We start from the raw sequence: 18,737 nt of genomic DNA, 5'->3' as shown, positions 1-18,737 counted from the left end.
CCACTGCCTCAACTGAAAGCCTGCCGGAACAGCTCCATTTTGCAGGCCCTGTGGAATTGTAATAAATCCCACAGGGCCCTGATCTCAACTGGAAGCATGATCCTAAGCAGTATGGGAATTGTGGCGAGAGTACTAAGAATTTCTAGAAAGCCAAGCTCTCTCACACAGAACTGCAGCTCCCAAACTGCTCTAGGTTAAGCTCTCTAGGCCTGGGCCCCTCAAGCTTGTTAAGCCTGCAGGCACATTTGGAATTTTGAGAAAAGATAGTGGGTTCCTTCAAAAATGGCTGTGGGGGAGCAGGGATCAAAGATGGCTGCCAAGGGTACAATTCACTTGCAAAACTAATGCACACTGCAACAAACAAAATTGCTTCTGTGACCTTCTTCACCACTCTTTTTTCCCCTTCTCCCATATTTAGTGACATTCCAGAGAATTAGTCCCATTAGATTCCTCTACATTTTGTGTGCATCTGACAACCTGGTAGTCTAGCAGTTACATGTAGATTCACCAAAAGCAAGCCTCCTCCACCTCTGTGCCCACTCCACTTCCAAAACCAACAAAACAAATAACTATGGGACAGAACAGAATTGTAAGAGGGAAACCCACAATGCTCTACATTTTACTTTGGCACTCCTAAAGTGGGGCAAGGACAGAAGGAACCTTGTGATGGATCTATGACAATCAGGTGACTTTTTGTAATTTCTGACTTTTGATAGTTCTCACCTTGAAAAGAACATGGTGTCACACAAGTTATTTTATTTTCAATCCCTGCTGACACCTCTGTTTTGACTATGAATTCTCCACTGAGAATCATGGCTATAAGTGTCTTAAGAAATGGCATGAAATTGAGAGAAGCTTTCTTAAGACTGTATATGAGGCTGGATTTGAAGAGTTTGAGGGCAAGAAGGGAAGCACAGGCTACTGGAGAGAAAGAATGGGCTAGGAGAACATAGAACATCGGCTGCTGCACTTTATGCATACATGTACTCAAGAGGATCCTGAGAAAGTCTGGGTAGTAGTATGGGTGGGGGTAGCTGTTCCCAGGAAGTAACAAAGATTACAGTCTAGAACCCCTTTCCTTCCTTGCCATGAACTAGCTAAGAAAAGTGAAAAGGGAGAGGGAGACACCAGATAGCAGATATGGTGGTGCAAGGAGTGCCAAGCTTCCAGAAATAAGTACCTAGGAAATTACTTTCTACCTCTCTCAAGAGCTCCATCCAAACTTCAGCCCACCCCTGAAGCAACCCCAGCACAGAACATGTTGCTGTCTGGCACAGCTGACTGAACATTACTGTGCCTCTTCACAGCTGCTGGAGTCAAGAGTAGAGAGGCAGGGAAAGAAGTGAGCACTGGGAAACACAGGAGGTGTTGGGGATCACTACTCTAAGGGAAGGGAATAATGTATTAAAGCAGGTTAAGTCATGGTATAGGTACACGCTATACTCTGTAACAGAGAAATCCAAGGAAAAAGCACAGGGGTTAGCTGCAGAAGTTAGCAAAGGGATGCAGATATTAACACAAGTTTAGTCAGGATTAGGAGATATTACAAATTATTATACAACGTCAAAGTGAAAAGGTACAGCTTACAGAAGACAGCAGAGCCCCACTTGATCCTACTTTTAAGGGGCAGACTGATTAGCAAGTAATCAGTCTGCCCCTTAAAAGTAGGATCAAGTGGGGCTCTGCTGTCTTCTGTAAGCTGTACCTTTTCACTTTGACGTTGTATAATAATTTGTAAGCTTGTATCGAGATACTTTTAAAATAATATGGGATTTCAATTTTTGAACTAAAGATTTAAGGAGAGAGATTAAGCTATGTAGAACATTTCTAAAAGTAATGCAAAATACTTGTGAAAAGCTGCATTAAAGATTTCTTGGCAACTCAAGATACCTTTGAATACAGGCCTGAAGGAATACTGTGTCCCTGGGATTCCACACTTACCCTACTATCTCAACAGCATCATTAAGATAAGGATCAACTATCATTGACTTCACAATGTCCCAATTTCCGTCCGCAGCGATGATGCCAATGTTCTTTATACCCACTCTGTCCATTGTTTCACGCAGTACCTTGGTAACAAATAATACACTTGAAATATAGCTTTCATCAACCAAGTGGCATGATATTATTAATCTTTCAAGTAAAATAGTAAGGAAAAGGTCACTGGCAATTTGACATTTATGTCAAATAACTAGAAAGCCAGGATTGCACATATAGTTAAATCCATCTGAATATGTAGTTTTCACAGGGATTTAAACACTTTAACTGTATGAAGATCACAGTGAGGCTGAGGGTAATCATTCTAAGTGAACAGGCATACGAAGTATGTCGGCAATCCTTAAAACTATAATATAATCACCAACAGCATTCATATAACTACTTAAGGTATCTAACTGCTTGAGGGTTTTTTGTTACCAGTTCTTAATCTCAAAACCTGTTTTGATACGAGAGTTCAGCCCTACAACATACAGCTTTAATAAAAAGAGTGCCTTCATGTCTGTCCAGAACAGTAACTAGGGCAAACTCAATAAACTATAACTACATCTCCACAAACATGGGATTGAACAGGTTCATAATTAGCCGCTCACCAGGTCGTTTGTTGCAAGTGACTTTGCCCTCCAGGCAATCATGAAGGGAACTTAAAGGATTCATATAGGGCAGTGATGGGGAACCTTTTAGAGACCGAGTGCCCAAACTGCGACCCAAAACCCACTTATTGATCGCAAAGTGACAACACGGCAATTTAACCTGAATACTGAGGTTTTACTTTAGAAAAAACAAACTCATACATTAACTTAAGATGATCCAAACAAAGTAAGGAAAGCAATCCCAAATGCTTTCATTTACTTAAAATTATTTGGCAGAGAATTTGACACTTTAATGATGGTCTGGGCCTGGCTGGGGTGATGGCACGTGTGCCCACAGAGAGGACTCTGAGTGCCACCTCTGGCACCCGTGCCATAGGTTCACCACCACTGATATAGGGAGACACACAATTATTTAAGACATAAAAGTATGAAATGGTTTTACACATTAGATTTGGGGGTGCTCGACTAGTACCACAATAAGGTAGGCTTGGTATCCACTGGCTTTCATTTTGGAACTTATGTCCAATACTAGATTTTTTTAAAAATCTTGTATGTGAACGCTGCACTTAGTAGCATTTAGTCATACAAGAACTAATCTAAATAATGAAAGAATGTATTTTATAAAATAACTGCAGTAGTGTTGCCTAAAGAGTAGAAACACAGGAGATTTAAAGCCAGCATTGCAATCCTAAGCAAGGTTAAAGGTAAAGGTAAAGGTTTCCCTTGCTCGAAAGCCAGTCGAGTCCGACTCTAGGGTTGCGGTGCTCATGTCCGTTTCAAAGCCGAAGAGCCAGCGCTGTCCGAAGACGTTTCTGTGGTCATGTGGCCGGCATGACTAAACACCGAGGCGCACGGAACGCTGTTACCTTCCCACCGAAGTGGTACCTATTTATCTACTTGCAATTTCTTGCTTTCGAACTGCTAGGTTGGCAGGAGCTGGAACTAGAGACGGGAGCTCACTCCGTCATGCGGCACACTCGGGTCTCGAACCGCTGAACTACTGACCTTCCACAGCCTGCAGTTTAGCGTCTTAACCACTTGAGCCACTGCAGCTCCACTAAGCAAGGTTACAGCTTTCTAATTGGTATCATTTCCTGAACAAAGAATTCTAAAAACTTTCCTTAAATTTAGTCTGGAGTCAATTTGCAATACTAATACTCTTCTAAAACACAAACACATGATTAAGTAGCTTGATTTAATACAACAGCTGTAAAATCAAACAACTGTCTTTTTAAAAGTTTAAATCATCAGTCTTATAAACAAGCATTCCGCATAATATGAAGGTCATTAGAACACATCACATAGAGTAAATCAGCACTGCTAACAACCTCATCTCTCTGTAGCTAGCTTTCTATTGTATCTTCATTTTCCTAAATCCAACAAAGCAAGCTAATACTGTAACAACCTAAAAACTGCTCAGGAGGAGTTATCAGCTGAAGAATCAAAAAACAAAAGCCGAATAATACTGTTTAAGACCACCCTAAACAACACAATGTGCAAGCTTGCACACTCTCCAGAACTACATAAGGCTTTTGGTTATGGAGTTCGCTATGGGCCAAGGCAGCCACCTACTTCTTTTGCCAACTGTAACAGGGGCACAGTGCTAGCCCTGAAAGAACTCAAACAAACCAAACGTATCTTAAGTTTGTTAAACCGAGTAAGGACTTAATTCACAGAACGAAAAACGTCTGTAGCACGGGTCAATATACAGAGCTGACTCCCAAACTATTACAAATTAAAGCTTTCCTTGCAGCCGTTGCTGTTAAGACTTTGTGCTGTGTGCAGCAACTAAATGGACAGAAGAACCCACACTGGCAAGTGATCTCATCACTTGCATCTAGGACTGGAGTTTTCCTGGAATTACACATGGTCTCCAGATAAAAGAGACTGGTTCCCCTGGAGAAAACAGCTCCTTTGGAAGGTGGACTATACGGCATTGTACCCCACTGAGGTCTCTCCCCTCCCAAAACCCTGCCCTCCCCAGGCTCCACCTCCAAAATCTCCAGCAATTTCATAATCCAGAGCTGGCAGCCCTACCTGCACCCATGCCAAGTTCTACTAACCATTCAACAGCTATGCACCTGCAGGCTCCTACAGCCAAGTCCTGGCAACTGCCACAGTTCCTCCTGATGCCCTCCGGTAAAGACATTAAATTCCCTTCCCCACAGCCCTCAACAGCAGGAGCTAGAATACTCACAGCAACTCTTCACATGAACCATTGCCAGGGCTTTTTTTTCCTGGGGGAACGTTCCGGAACAGAGTTCTGGGACCTCTTCAACAAAATTCTTTTTAAAATGTTTAAAAGTTCATGAGTTTTCAATATACTCTCAAGAGTTCTGGCACCTCTTCCCCCCCCCAAAAAAAAGCCCTGACCATTGCTCCAACAAACATTCAATCAGAACAAAAAAAGATTAAAATTATTTTAAGAATACCTGTACTAAGAACTGGACATTAGTTTGGACAGGAGAAATTTTCTGCATATCTTTATCAGGAAGACGTATTATTTGACAGCAAACAAGCCATTAGTTGAAAATAAGCAAATGATGCCAAGACAAGGTGGGACTGCTTTTCAGGATCTGTTTACCAAATGAAATAATCTTTCAAGTTTGATGCAGCAATCCTATGCATACCTACCTGGGAATAAGTCCCACTGAAGTCAGAGGGACTTACTGCCAAGTAAGTACCCATAGTATTGGGCTTAATTATAGGATTTTTATTTAACTTAAAATATAGTAAGTTTTCCACATTGCTTAGTTGATAGCTCAAAGAAAAAGACCTCACAGAAGAGCAGACCATATACCTACCAGCAGCATTACATAACAGATGGAGGATTCATTTTAGTATTCAATTCCCCGGACAGCCCTAACTTTACTGGATAGTGTGGTATAAGATCTCAGCCTAACTTATTTCACATGGCTATTGCAAGAGTAAAATGAAATGAAGATATAGTATAACTTGTTGCAAGTCATAACCCTAGGGACAGGAGAAATTGCAATTTATTGTTAAATAAACTCAACTGATAGAAAGATGTGTCTCATTTTATGTAAGTCCCCATTTAATGACACAAAATAGTGACAAAGATGGATTGAAAGGTTCCCATGGCAGTTAAAAAAAGTATGTCAGAATAAATCACTGTTAAGTCTACAAATACCAAAATATTTTAGCACACATTAAGCCTTGGAACTCCTGTTGAGCGAATAGCTACGTTTCAATAATGTTAGCTTACAAGTTTATACTTCTCAAGCTTTTGTGTTGAGTTACACATGCAAGGTAGTAGTTTAATATTTTATCAAATAAGCAAATCTTATCAATTAGCCTACCTTGATATATTTACTGTTAAAAGTCCGTTCATTCCAGATCTACAAGGCAATCAGAGGTTGTTAGTTCAGAAGCATTATGAAGTTGTTTAAGAACAGGTAGCAAAAATTGATTCAGTCACAGCCAAATACTAATCCAATCTCTGATACTCAAAGCCCAGCTACATAAGCTACAGAACATGAGGATCAAGCCAAAAGTTCAGCAAACAGAAGGTACTGCTCTGCTGTCTAAACTGAAGAATAAGGCTTAGCTCCTAGTATTCCTATCACACAAATTTACACCAAATCATGCTTAGCAGTAAACTGGAAACAAAAGGAAGCCATACCACCCATGGGAGGGTGAGGGGTCAACACATGGCTTATAGCCACACCATCTAGGGATATGAGGCATAATATAGAACACATGATATCATTGTTTGTGTATACAAACATCTGTGTTGCTTTCATGTTCCTGAATAGTAGTTTTTAGGAACTGGCAATTTTACTGTGTCTTCACTGTGGAAGATGGGAGGTGCCTGCCCACTCGAGAACTGCAGATTTCAGGAGATGTTACTGAAAGACCTGAGTCAGATTGATGTGATGAGAAAGGAGGTCCTATGACTGACAGACAACTTAAAAACTGACCGCTCACCAGGCCCGGATGGCACACATCCAAGAGTCCTCAAAGAACTCAAATGAAACTTGTGGATCTCCTGACAAAAATATGCAATCTGTCACTAAAATCTGCCTCCATACCCAAGGACTGGAAGGTAGCTCATGGAACCCCCATCTTTAAAAACAGTTCCAGAGAAGATACAGGAAATTACAGGCTGGTTAGTCTAACATTGATATTGAGTAAGTTGGTGGAATTTGTTATTATAGATAGAATTAGTAGGCCCATTGATGCACAAAAGCTATTGAGGAAGAATCAGCATGTATTCTGTATGGGAAGATCTTATCTCACTAATCTTTTAGAGTTCTTTGAGGGGGTGAACAAACATATGGAAAAGGGTGACTTAGAACATGTTCCCAATGAAGAAAGGTAAAACAGGTTAGGGCTCTTTATTTTGGAGAAACGATGATTGAGGGGTGACATGATAGAGGTTTACAGAATTATGTGTGGGACAGAGAAGATAGAGAAAGAAGTACTATTCTCCCTTTCTCACAATACAAGAACTAATGGGCACTCAATGAAATTAATGAGCAGTAGGATTAGAACAGATAAAAGAAAATACTTCTTCACCCAAAGAGTAATTAACACATGGAATTCACTGCCACAGGAAGTGGGGGCAGCTACAAGCATAGACAGCTTCAAGAGCGGATTAGATAAACATATGGAGCAGAGGTCCATCAGTGGCTATTAGTCACAACAAGGTATAGAGGGAATACTACGTCTGGGACAGTGATGCTCTGTATTCTTGGTGCATGGGGGGGGGCAACAGTGGGAGTGCTTCTGGAGTTCTGGCGCCACTGGTGGACCTCCTGATGGTACCTTGGTTTTGGGCACTCTGTGACACAGAGTGTTGGACTACATGGGCCACTGGCTTGATCCAACATGGTTTCTCTTATATTCTTATATATTGTGTAAGACAACCTGAACAGGTGTCCACAAAAACATGTGGACAAGGGGGACCCAATAAATGTTGTTTACCTTGACTTCCAGAAAGCTTTTGATAAAGTTCCTAATCAAAGGCTCCTAAGTAAGCTCAATAGTCATGGGATAAAAGGAAAAGTTCTTTTGTGGATCAAAAACTGGCTAATTAATAGGAAACAGAGAGTGAGTATAAATGGGCAATTTTCTCAGTGGCACTCAGTTGGGTTAGAGCAGTCAGGTTAGAAAAGATAAAAAGAAGTACTTCTTCACCCAAAGAGTGATTAACACATGCAATTCACTGCCACAGGAGGTGGTGGCGGCTACAAGCATGGACGGCTTCAAGATGGAATTAGATAAACATATGGAGCAGAGGTCCATCAGTGGCTATTAACCACAAGGTATAGATAGGAACTCTCAGGCTGGGGCAAGTGATGCACTGTATTCTTGGTGCGGGGGGGAAACCAACAGTGGGAGGGCTTCTAGTGTCCTGGCCCCACTGCTGGACCTCCTGATGGCACCTGGTATTTTTGGCCACTGAGTGACAGAGTGTTGGACTGCATGGGCCATTGGCCTGATCCAACATCGGCTTCTCTTATGTTCTTATGAATGCAAAAGGCAGCATGTATGTGTTTTTAACAGATACAAACATTTTTAAAGAGTCAGTTATATAGAAAATACACTGCTGAGTCAGATAAGTTTAGCAAGTCAGACCTGAAACATATTCAAAAATGACAGCAAAGACTGCAATAATTTTTAAAACAAACTGCTATACTAACCCCAATGTAGTCAATGTCCAAATCATGAAATCTTTTAGCACCTATAATCCACGAGACAATATAATAAGCAGTGACATCTGGATGGTGATAGGGCCAGTTCTCACCTCTCCCAATCCACCCCGGAAAAGCCCATGGCAGCCCTGTAAAGAGAGAGAGAGGGACAGAAGGGGGGGGGGGGAAACGTTTGTAAGCAGAATATGCTAAATAAATGCTTCCTAGATAAATGACCGCCTTCATTAATTGGAAATGTATTGCACACTACATCAAGTGAAAAAAATATATAATCATCAAGTGGTTATGACTACATGAAACACCTCTGCAGACTACTCAAATTAGCATACACTTCCTGATAGTATGGTGCAAACAGCTTATAATTAGGCTTCAGGGAAAGGCTGTGGTTCAGTGGTAAAACACATTTTTCACATAGGAGCTTCAAGCTTTAATTACTGGCATCTCCATTTAAATTATCTCCAATAGTCAGGGCTAGAAGCTACCTTTATCTTCCACAGATCCTAGACAGCTCCCACTAGTCAGACTAGAAAATATTAACCGCAGTAAAAGACAACTTCACATGTTGAAGAAGAAGAGGAGATTGGATTTATACCCCGTCCTTCACTCTGAGTCTCAAAGTGGCTTACAAACTCCTTTCCCTTCCCCTCCCCACAACAGACACCCTGTGAGGTAGGTGGGGCTGTGAGAGCTCTTTCAAGAACTGCTCTTTCAAGGACGGCTCTTGTCAGAACTATGATTTGCCCAAGGTAATCCAGTAGCTGCAAGTGGAAGAGTGGAGAATCAAACCCGATTCTCCCAGATTAGAATCCATGGCCCGTGCACTTAACCACTACACCAAACTGGCTCAAAATGTTCAACAACAGTCTTGAGAAGACTGCAATCCAATACTTAAAATTTTCAAACATATGCTTTGACGATTCTACCATAATAATAGTTTGTAACATTGCTAACAATACACTCTGTTTTTAAAACTTATTTGCTTATCAGCATGCTTTAGGATTGAGTTACAGCAGTGTCAGGAATGATGAGCTGAACTGACAAATATTGCACCTAATAAAGGAATTGGAAAGCCATTTGATTAGAATGAGATGTTATTCAGAAATAATTACTGAAGAAGAAGGTTAAAATGAATCTGGGTACACGGTCCTGTATTAAACTCTCCTTTACGGGAAATATATTAGCTGTAGAATAATTTTTTTTCAGAGACCATGTCTCAAGCAGGCTGGATGGAAAGGCAGCACAGAAATCTACATAAATAAATTTTACCATTTTTCAATATGTACAACAGATAAGCAGAAAAATAGGACATTATAAATTAGTTGGGCCTCCACGAAAAAAACAGAGAAACTCTGAAAACCTGCTTGATAAGAACTAAATATGCCCCAACCAACACAGAATGTTGACATTAGCGGAATGTCGGGGAGGGGGGGACACAGGGAATTCGATTGTTGTTTATTTAAAATATGTATGTCCCACCTTTCCTATATAGCTCAAGACTTATGAAAAATGACCACAGACCACAGTAACACATTTAAAAAGATATGTATATTCAAACACAAAAACAAGCCATCTTATTCACCTGTTGAGATTTCTATACTGTGCCCCTCTCCACCCCACAATTCCTCACGGGCCCCCAGCTTGTTATCCCTATATCAAAGTATCTTAGAACTGGATGGAATCTTTCTAACAAAAAGAAAATAGGAGTAAAGTCAGGATGAAAAAAAGAATAAGAAAATCTTAACTTTGAATTTAGTGCGAAATAACTTTGTTGTCAAGGTAAGTGAACCTGAAAACCCCTAGGCACCTAATTGCTCCTAAACAATGCTGGTACCTAAGGATCAGAAATGTTTTCTCTGCACTGCGCAAAGCTAGTGGCTTAGATTCTCTTACTGATGGGAAGGAGTGATCCTAAACATAAACACATACAGCCACAAAAAAGAATTTACACTGTATTGTGTGCATCAAGCAGGCCTTTTATTCTATATTTTATACTGCGGTGGCGCAGGCAGTAAGTGAAGCCTGCATTTACATCTGGCCGAACAGCTCCGGCTGTTTGAGCCCCACCATGGCCAGGGTGAGCTCCCGGCCCTATGTCCCAGCTCCCGCCCACCCAACGGCTCGAAAGCCCGTTAAGGGCAAATAGACAAATGGGTACCTGCTCTTAGAGCGGGGGGGGGCACCAGTCCCTTGCGGTGTAGCGGCGGCGTGAGCGGCGGTGGAGAAACATGGCGGCGGCTGGCAAGGCAATGCGAGTGAGAGGAGGCTGGGCCGGCAAAGCACAGACGCGGGGCGACACAGCAGGCCGGAGCCTACTGGACAGAGGCCGGCAGCGAGCAAGCGCGGAAGTGCGCTTGGTCCAAGCCCGAAGGAGTCGCAACAGCCAGGAAGTTGCAAAAACCAAAGACCAGCGCCAGGAGGATATCGTTGAACGAGCTCCCACAGACAACAACGACTCGCTACAGGGTGCCTGGTAGGCTAGTCACTCTCCCCCTTGTATGTATGTGGCCCTAGGTTACGATTGGCATTAATGGAACATGTAAACCACTCAGAGCCCTCAGGGGGTGAGAGGTATATAAACTGAAGGGAATAAATAAATAAACACTGTTGCACATCAACCTGTGTACTGGAACAGCCTGTAGTTAAGTATGAATCACAGGAGTATTTTCAGATTACAGGAACAGAATGCTGAGACATTAAATATCTGAGTCCTTACCAATTAATTTAATGTTAGGGTTCCTCTTTTTAGCTTCTTTCATCAGCCACCACTCATAACCACGGAAATAATTCTCATCGTTTTCATAGTGCATATGGGATGGTTCCGTTCCATCTGTGAGAGTCAAAACAAACTTATTTCTTCAGTGCAGTAAATGCAAAACATACTACACAAAGTCCTTCGCAGGAGTATCCAATATATTTCCCAGACCACACACAAAACCACATATGTACAATAGTACTAGGAGGTACCTGCAAGAAATCAGAATGAAATCCCCTCATTGGCCTCTACTTTCTCTTCTGCCTTCTGACACATACCAGCCACCTGTCCCTCTTCCACCGTCCCCACCTATTTCTTTCCTTTTGCACCCTTCTCTTACTTCTTTATAACCAACCTCCTCCCTGACCTCCCACTGTCCCCTCTTACCTGGATCCCCCTTTCCACCACCACCACCACCACCTTCTCGCCACCATGAAGGAAAGAAAGTGACATAAGGTGACATTTGGAGGAGGCAAGTGCTGAACACAGAATATGCTTGGGCAGAGAGGAAGTGACAGCAGAGCACTAACTCTGTTTCCACTCTTCCATCACATACCCCAGCAGAAGTGACCAAGCATGTTTGGCATGTTTGCAAGTGGTAAGTAAGGCTAAGCACGAAAATAACCGTGTTTGGTAACATGCTGCACGTACAGATGAGACATGGAGGGAAGGGTGTACCACAGGTATCCAAGGTAATTTTTACTTCCTTTCCCCCCACTGCTTTCCTGGACTGATAACATACCAACACTTTAAGATCATAGAGTTGGAAGAGATCTCCAGGGTCATCTAGTCCAACCCCCTACACAATGCAGGAAATTCACAAATACCTTCCCCTCCACACCCACAGTGACCGCTGTCCCACATCCAGAAGATGACAAAAAACCTCCAGGATCCCTGGCCAAACTGGCCTGGAGAAAAATTGCTTCCTTTCCCAAAGTGGCAATCAGCATTTCCCTGGGCATGTAAGAAAGGGCCACAAGAACTAAGCACTGAGGCAACCCTTCCTGCCCTACCTCTCATGATCTGCATAAGTTCACACAATCAGCTTTGCTGTCAGATGGTCATCTAGCCTTTGTCTGAAAACCTCCAAAGAAGGAAAGGCCACCACCTCCTGAGGAAGCCTGTTCCATTGAGGAACCACTGTAACTGTCAGGAAGTTCTTCCTAATGTTTAGCTGAAAACTCTTAACAAAAATAAACTTATTGACTTTTCTTTAGAACAGCTTATAAAAAGTGATTGGGTGTAGCACATAAAAGGGTGTAGGGCACATAAAAGTGTGTACCAAAACAGTAACTACAGCTAAGGAATGGCACTCTAAACCCAGGGATACCAGACTACTGAAATAGTGTTTATCTCATCTCTCAGGATTTTTACCTTAGTCCCCTCACACGTCACTAACATGCCATTTCTCTGAGGTAACCTAACCTGCCTATCACAGAATACCTATGCTAATCCTTCCCTTCTATAGGTGTTTGAGCCCTAACCACCTAGCTCTAGGTCTGAGTCCTATCCATTCTCTCTCTCTAACAAATCTACAGCTTCCCAACAGTTGAAAATTCTAGAGAGTTCCATACACAGCAAGGAATCAGCAACTGGTTGTAACACATGAAGGGCAGAGCCAGAAGCCATCCATTATAGAGGGAACCTGCATCCAACCACAAACTCTCTCCCAGCAGAAACACAGTTGGCTCTCAGCACCCACCTTATCTGGCCAACATCTTCTCCCCGCTCTCACCCAGTGCCAACCTAGCAGTGAGCTCCCTGCCAGAGCAAACATCACCATGCAATAGCTCCACAGCTGCCAATGGCTGTGAAAAGTACTGGGTTCGCCGCATGGAGGACTCGGACGATGACATGAGTTGCACACGTTTATTGTACTTAACACAAGACTGACTAAAATAGCCCTGCAAGGCCAACTATATACACACCCACTTAGCACAGCCTTAGTCCATTGGAGGGTTTGAATTTCCCGCCAAAGTGGCTATTGGTTGGGGCTGGGGGGGACTAGGATCCTATGTTCCTATTGTCCAGGGGAGCCAAGCTCCTACCTTTGCTGCGGACCCCTAGTGGCGGTCTGCATACATAACAGGCTGCCTGCCTGGCTCCCTCACTCCCCAGCCAGCAGCCCCTCCTTTCATTGTTGCATTGTTTGCATATTTGCCTGTCCCACCTGCTGCCAGCTCTGCCCTCCCTAAGACACTGCCAGTCAGCTGATTTAGCATGGCTTGGAGTGGAAAGGAGGATAACATTTCCCACTATTTTTCTTCCAACGAATTCCAGATGCCCTTTTCACAGCCTATTCTAACCCTTTCCAGGCAGTGGTTATGGGGCTTGCTAGCAACCCCCCTAATGACAGCCATGATCTCACGGTACTGTGCACAAGTACAGACATCATCTCTGGCCTGTGGCCTTTGTAAAAATCCTTGATTTCTGTTTTAAAATTTGGGGATTTTTACACGTTTCTTACTTACAAGATGAAATAGATTCTCTTCTGGATATGGGTTAAATTGGATTAGACAGATAACATCAACAAATTGTTTAAAAAATGTAACTCTAAATGCCTTCAATATGTCAAGTCACCACCTAACCATCATTTAGCTTTACAAGATCTATGCTTGGGAGAAAGCAAATCTCACCTACTCATCTAACAGCGTGATTTTAAGGATGCTTACTGGGAAATAAGTGTTACAAAATATCAATGAGACTTATAGCCAAATAAGTCATGATACAAGACACTGCTTGATTTTTCAGGAGACACTCTCCTACATTTCTTCATATAAGTTACTATGGATCTCATGGGAACCAATTCCCAAACATGCCCTAAGATATGAAAATTGGTTGTTCAAGTAAATCCTCAGAATGTTCTTCAAACAGAATGTTCTTCTAAACTAACAACATAACATGAGGTAACACTAGCATGTAATTTCTTTCTCACAGGGTAGAAGACAGGTTTCCCTGTTTTTTTCAGCTCATGAACTATGCCTCTAATTCGTATAGTTCAAAATTTTTAAAAAACAATCACTTCAGAGAACCTAGCAGAAAAATCGTTATTGTCATCAGGTAAGGCAGACCTCAACATGTCAGTAATCAGAGAAATATGAAACCCAAATTTATAACATGGTCAAATGTCTTTCAGCTTTAATGGCTCAGGTCATTCATACCTGTTGACTGTGCATCACCACCAATTTCCACTTTGAGAATATGCAAAGCAGCACCAAAATTTGGCTGTAAAAAAAGACGGAAAAAGTGACTAGAACACATATTTCTATTACACATACAATAAAGTGCATCTGCTTTAATTTTATTAGATTTTTAAAAGTATAACACAACACACATATTTCATACGCCCAACTATAGAAAGAAACAGGCATTATAACAATTCACCAAATGCATAAGGAAACCCTTTCTCTTACCTTTATTCCAAAACACAAATTAATTCTTTAATTAATATTCTTTAATCAAAATGAATTATTTAATTCAAAGCACAAAATTAATTCTTTTTAATCTGAACCCTTTGATGATATGTTAATTCAGTTAAGAATGCAGCACTTCACACATAGTGGAGCCATTCACCCTCCAAAGGAGGATCTAAATTTTCCATTTCACAGCTATTGCCAATTTAGCAGAAGTACACAAGCTCAAGACCATATGAAAGGGCAACCTGTCCTTGCCCTTTGAGATAACCCAAAAGAATAACTTTTGGATCAAGAGAGCCAGTTTGGTGTAGAAAGTGCAGTTTCTGTCAGAGCTCTCTCAGCTCCACCTACCTCACAGGGTGTCTGTTGTGGGGAGGGGAAGGGAAAGGAGTTTGTGAGCCGCTCTGAGACTCCTTCAGGTAGTGAAGGGCAGGGTATAAATCCAATCTCTTCTTCTTCTATATTATACCCAAACATTTCATTAAGATTAAGTGTACATTAAGATAGCTTCTATAGTTTCCATCATGCTGAAAGTGCACGCATGCTCAAAAATAGTCATGAGCAAACTGAAAGTTAACAGTAGATTCATGTGCATAAAACAGCTACATCTACCTTTCTAATCAGATACTATTAGAGGAACATCAATGTTCCCTCTAAGCTGTGGAGTCTTGTGAGCAAAAATTCTACTTTGTGAGCTACTGGCATTAAAGTTGTGAGTGAGCAATTTGGCTACTGCATAAAGTAGTTTGCTCTGGAGCTATCCTTCCTGAGCTAAGACAAAAATGTGTGAGCCAGAGCTAAAAAACAGTGAGCTAGCTCACCCTAACTCAGCTTAAGTGGGAACACTGGTTACCCTGTGTATGGCAAGAGGCCCATACAACAATACCACCATCTGGAAAGTTCATTTGGTTCAGAATTTGGCATTAAAGGTGTTAACAGGGTATCTGCCCTGAGGAGTCTAAGGCATCTCTCATATGTCATACTCACTGGGTACCAATTTGTTTTCAGACTTAGTTCAAAGGTCCTATGTGGCTCATGATCACGGAACCTGAAAGATAATGCTCTGCATGCCCATTTTGTAAGAAAAGTAGGCACAAAGAACAGAAGTCTCTCAACCACAGCACCTGAGCTTTGGAAAGCTTTGCACCTTAAAGACCACACCACACCCCCATTCATGGTTTTCCCAGTACCTTGGGAGGGGGGGGGGAATATCTTGACTCATTTAGTTTATTGTTATGGTTATATTACATTTTACTGAAATCTATGCTACAGCTAGGTTATAATTTGCTTTTATTATATCCACTGTTCATTGTTATATTGAATATATTTATAAATGGTTTTATATAGCGTAAGCTGCCTAAGTACAATAAACATTAACAGTATTCTATTGACTACTACCCAAGTCACCATTGCTCTTTCAGTGAGTTAAAAACAATATACAGGAAACAGGTAAGACGTATGAAATGCAATCAAAAGTAGTTACATAAACCACAGTAGCATGAGACTTTGGGGGGGGGGGTTGTGTGTATTCCTGGAAGTCATAGTTGACTTCTGGCAACCCCTAGTGGGGCTTGGACATTTCAGAGAGATGGCTTACTATTGCCTGCCTCTGCGTCCCTCAGCCCTGGTATTCCTTGGAGGTCTCCCATCCAAGTACTTGCCAGGGTTGGCCCTGCTTAGCTTCCAAGATCTGACGAGATCAGACTTGCCTGGGCTACCCAGGTCAGGGCAGTAGCATGAGACTTTTTGTTATCCATAATTCAGACCCTATTATATGGTGGACTAGCTAGCCGCATTAAGCAAGTCATAGATAAAAACTGGCACATTGTAGCACACTTACCTGGCTGTGACAGACCACCATATATTGGTTTCAGGAAGGATTGTAACCTCAGAAACCTTCTAGTCAAATCAGACATTGCGACCTTTAGTGATGAAACTCCTAAACCTGCAAGTGGATTTCACAGATGCCGTAGATGTGCAGAATGCAAATTTATGATTGAAGGGGAAATTTTTGAGAATCGGACTCAGGAAACACGCGTCACCTGTTCTAGCTTCTCCGTGTGTTCCACTAAAAACACTGTCTATCTTTCAGTCTGTCCGTGTGGGTGCCAATATGTGGATACATCAACCAGATCAATTAGGAACCATGTGTTAGAACACAGATCGCGTGTTTCCAATCAAGTTAGCCTAGCTCCAATGATGGAACATTACCAGTAGACAGGGCATTCAGCAGAAGAATTTTTTTATATTGCATGTATACAAGAATAAAGCACACACCAGACAAAATATAAATTAAATTTTATTACAGAAAGAGGTGAGATTCATTTTTGAATTGAACACTTTAACACCCGTTGGCATGAATCAGAGTCTTGATTTTTCAGCTTATATTTAGATGCCTTTCCTTAAAGGATTAAATCAGTAGGCATCATATCCAATTGGTGTCATGTTTCTTATAGGGTATACATTTCTGACTAGGCTATTTTTATTCTTGTAATTAATATCAACAGGATTTAAGAGTGTCTGGATCTTACTGCTGAAAATTAGGTACTTTCCCTTTAAATAATAAGAACAGTTGATAGGAGATCAAGCAAAAAATACTCAGGTCTATTATAAAATACAAAATTAATGAAATTCATTATGGGGAGAGGCAAGATTTATTTTTGTTAGGGATCAAAACCTTAATATTATCTGAGAAGAAATCTAGTCTATATTCAGGTACTTTTCCTTTAAGGATGCTAGCAGCTATTGCAGTAGCTTGTAAATGAAGTACTTACTAACAGCAGGAGGTTTGTGAGCTTTGAGAACCATGGATTCCATTTGAGATATGAGCTGTGCCTAGACTATTGTGGAAATCTGGGTGAGTGTAAAATGTTCTTTTTATGATGTGTTGTTCATAAAGAAGCACTGGAATACATGTATTTTGAATCTCTCTTTGGCTTCTTGTTTTTCACTGTTATACTGTAGTTCCATTTTTCAGCCATGTAACTGAGGAAGAATGTTTTGAAATGTCTGGCATACCTGGGAAGGACGTATTTCGGGTGCAGAAGTTTCTTTGTTCTTTGGGACATCCTCTGCTCTGTTTGTGGACTTTGAAGTCCTTTGGACACTATTTCATGAAAGGATTCAGAGGAGTCTCTTGTTGTTTATTACCATTACAAGTGGAGACCCGCAAGAAACTTGCAGGATGGTTATCCTATTCCTCACAGCTTTGCTTCCTCCTGTCTCCCTCTACCTCTCTCACACTCTTTTTCCCTTCTGCCCCCCCTTTCTTTTTCTCCTCCAGCTATGGCATTATACTGATCTGTAGTTCCTTCCCTCCTCAATTACCTTTATCTGCCTCTCTGTCCTCAGCTTTCTGTCTCCACACCCCTCCCCCACAGCCGCTACCTAGGAAAATTATAGCCTTTCTCCACAGTGGAGACTAAAGCAGCTTACATTATTCTCTCCTTCTTTTATCTGCACAACAAACCTGTGAGGTTGGCTAGACTGAAAGTATGTGACTGGTCCAAAATCACCCAGTCAGCTTCCAACGCAAGATGGGGATCTGAACCTGGGTCTTGCAGACCCTAATCTGAAGCTCTGTTACATCACACTAGCTTTCATAGGGTGGCTGCTGATGAACAGTAGCAAGCAGCTGGGCCTAATTGAGTCATGCAAATCAGGTGGTATCAAGTCACCCAGAGAGTGCTGCCTAGGAATGCCCGCCTCCAGGTGGGACCTGGAGTTGCCTGGAATTACTGCTCATCTCCAGACTACAGAAATAACTTCTCACAGAGAAAATGGATACTTTGGATGGTGGACTCTGTGGCATTCTACCTCATTGAGGTCCCTGTCCTCCCCAGGCTCCACCCGCAAATCTCCAGGAGTTTCCCAGCCTGGATCTGGCAACCTTACCCACCATCCCCTGCCAGTGGCCAGGGGGGGGCTGGCGACCCTAAACTGCTGCCAGACCTAGGGTTGCCAACCTCTGGAGGAATTACAACTGAACTCAAGACAGCAGAGATCTGTCTCCCTGGAGAAAATGGCTGCTTTGGAGGGTGGACTCTGTGGCATTATACCCAGCTGAGGCTTCTCCCTTCCCCAAACCCAGCCCTCCTTACAGTCCACCTCAAAACCTCTAGGGATTCCCCAGGCTGGCACTGGCAACCCTTTGTCAGGCCTGGCCCCAAGGCTCTCTCCTTCCCTCCCACCGAGGCCAAAAGAAGCCAGGAAAGGGCCCTTCCCCCACCCTTTTACTGACGAAGCCCGTTGGAAGCCTCACACCCCCCCCCCCCCCACCTCCTACCACTTCTCTCACCACGCA

General features: G+C 42.2%; 1 protein-coding gene across 1 annotated transcript in view; it reads right to left on the bottom strand.

Moving 5' to 3' along the window:
* The window catches only part of GALC (galactosylceramidase), a 64,254-nt gene that overhangs the window by 39,439 nt on the left and 6,078 nt on the right, over window positions 1-18,737 (bottom strand). The window contains exons 3-6 of the mRNA XM_015426587.1: window positions 14,180-14,243; window positions 10,980-11,093; window positions 8,255-8,394; window positions 5,909-5,947 (exon numbers count right to left, since the gene is read on the bottom strand). Of these exons, the coding sequence (XP_015282073.1) occupies window positions 5,909-5,947; window positions 8,255-8,394; window positions 10,980-11,093; window positions 14,180-14,243 (357 nt within the window). The remainder of the gene's footprint in view (window positions 1-5,908; window positions 5,948-8,254; window positions 8,395-10,979; window positions 11,094-14,179; window positions 14,244-18,737) is intronic.

This window comes from Gekko japonicus, unplaced genomic scaffold (assembly GCF_001447785.1).
Source record: "Gekko japonicus isolate JY-2015 unplaced genomic scaffold, Gekko_japonicus_V1.1 scaffold198, whole genome shotgun sequence".
NCBI lineage: Eukaryota > Metazoa > Chordata > Lepidosauria > Squamata > Gekkonidae > Gekko > Gekko japonicus.
This window is presented reverse-complemented; position numbering and strand designations above follow the sequence as displayed.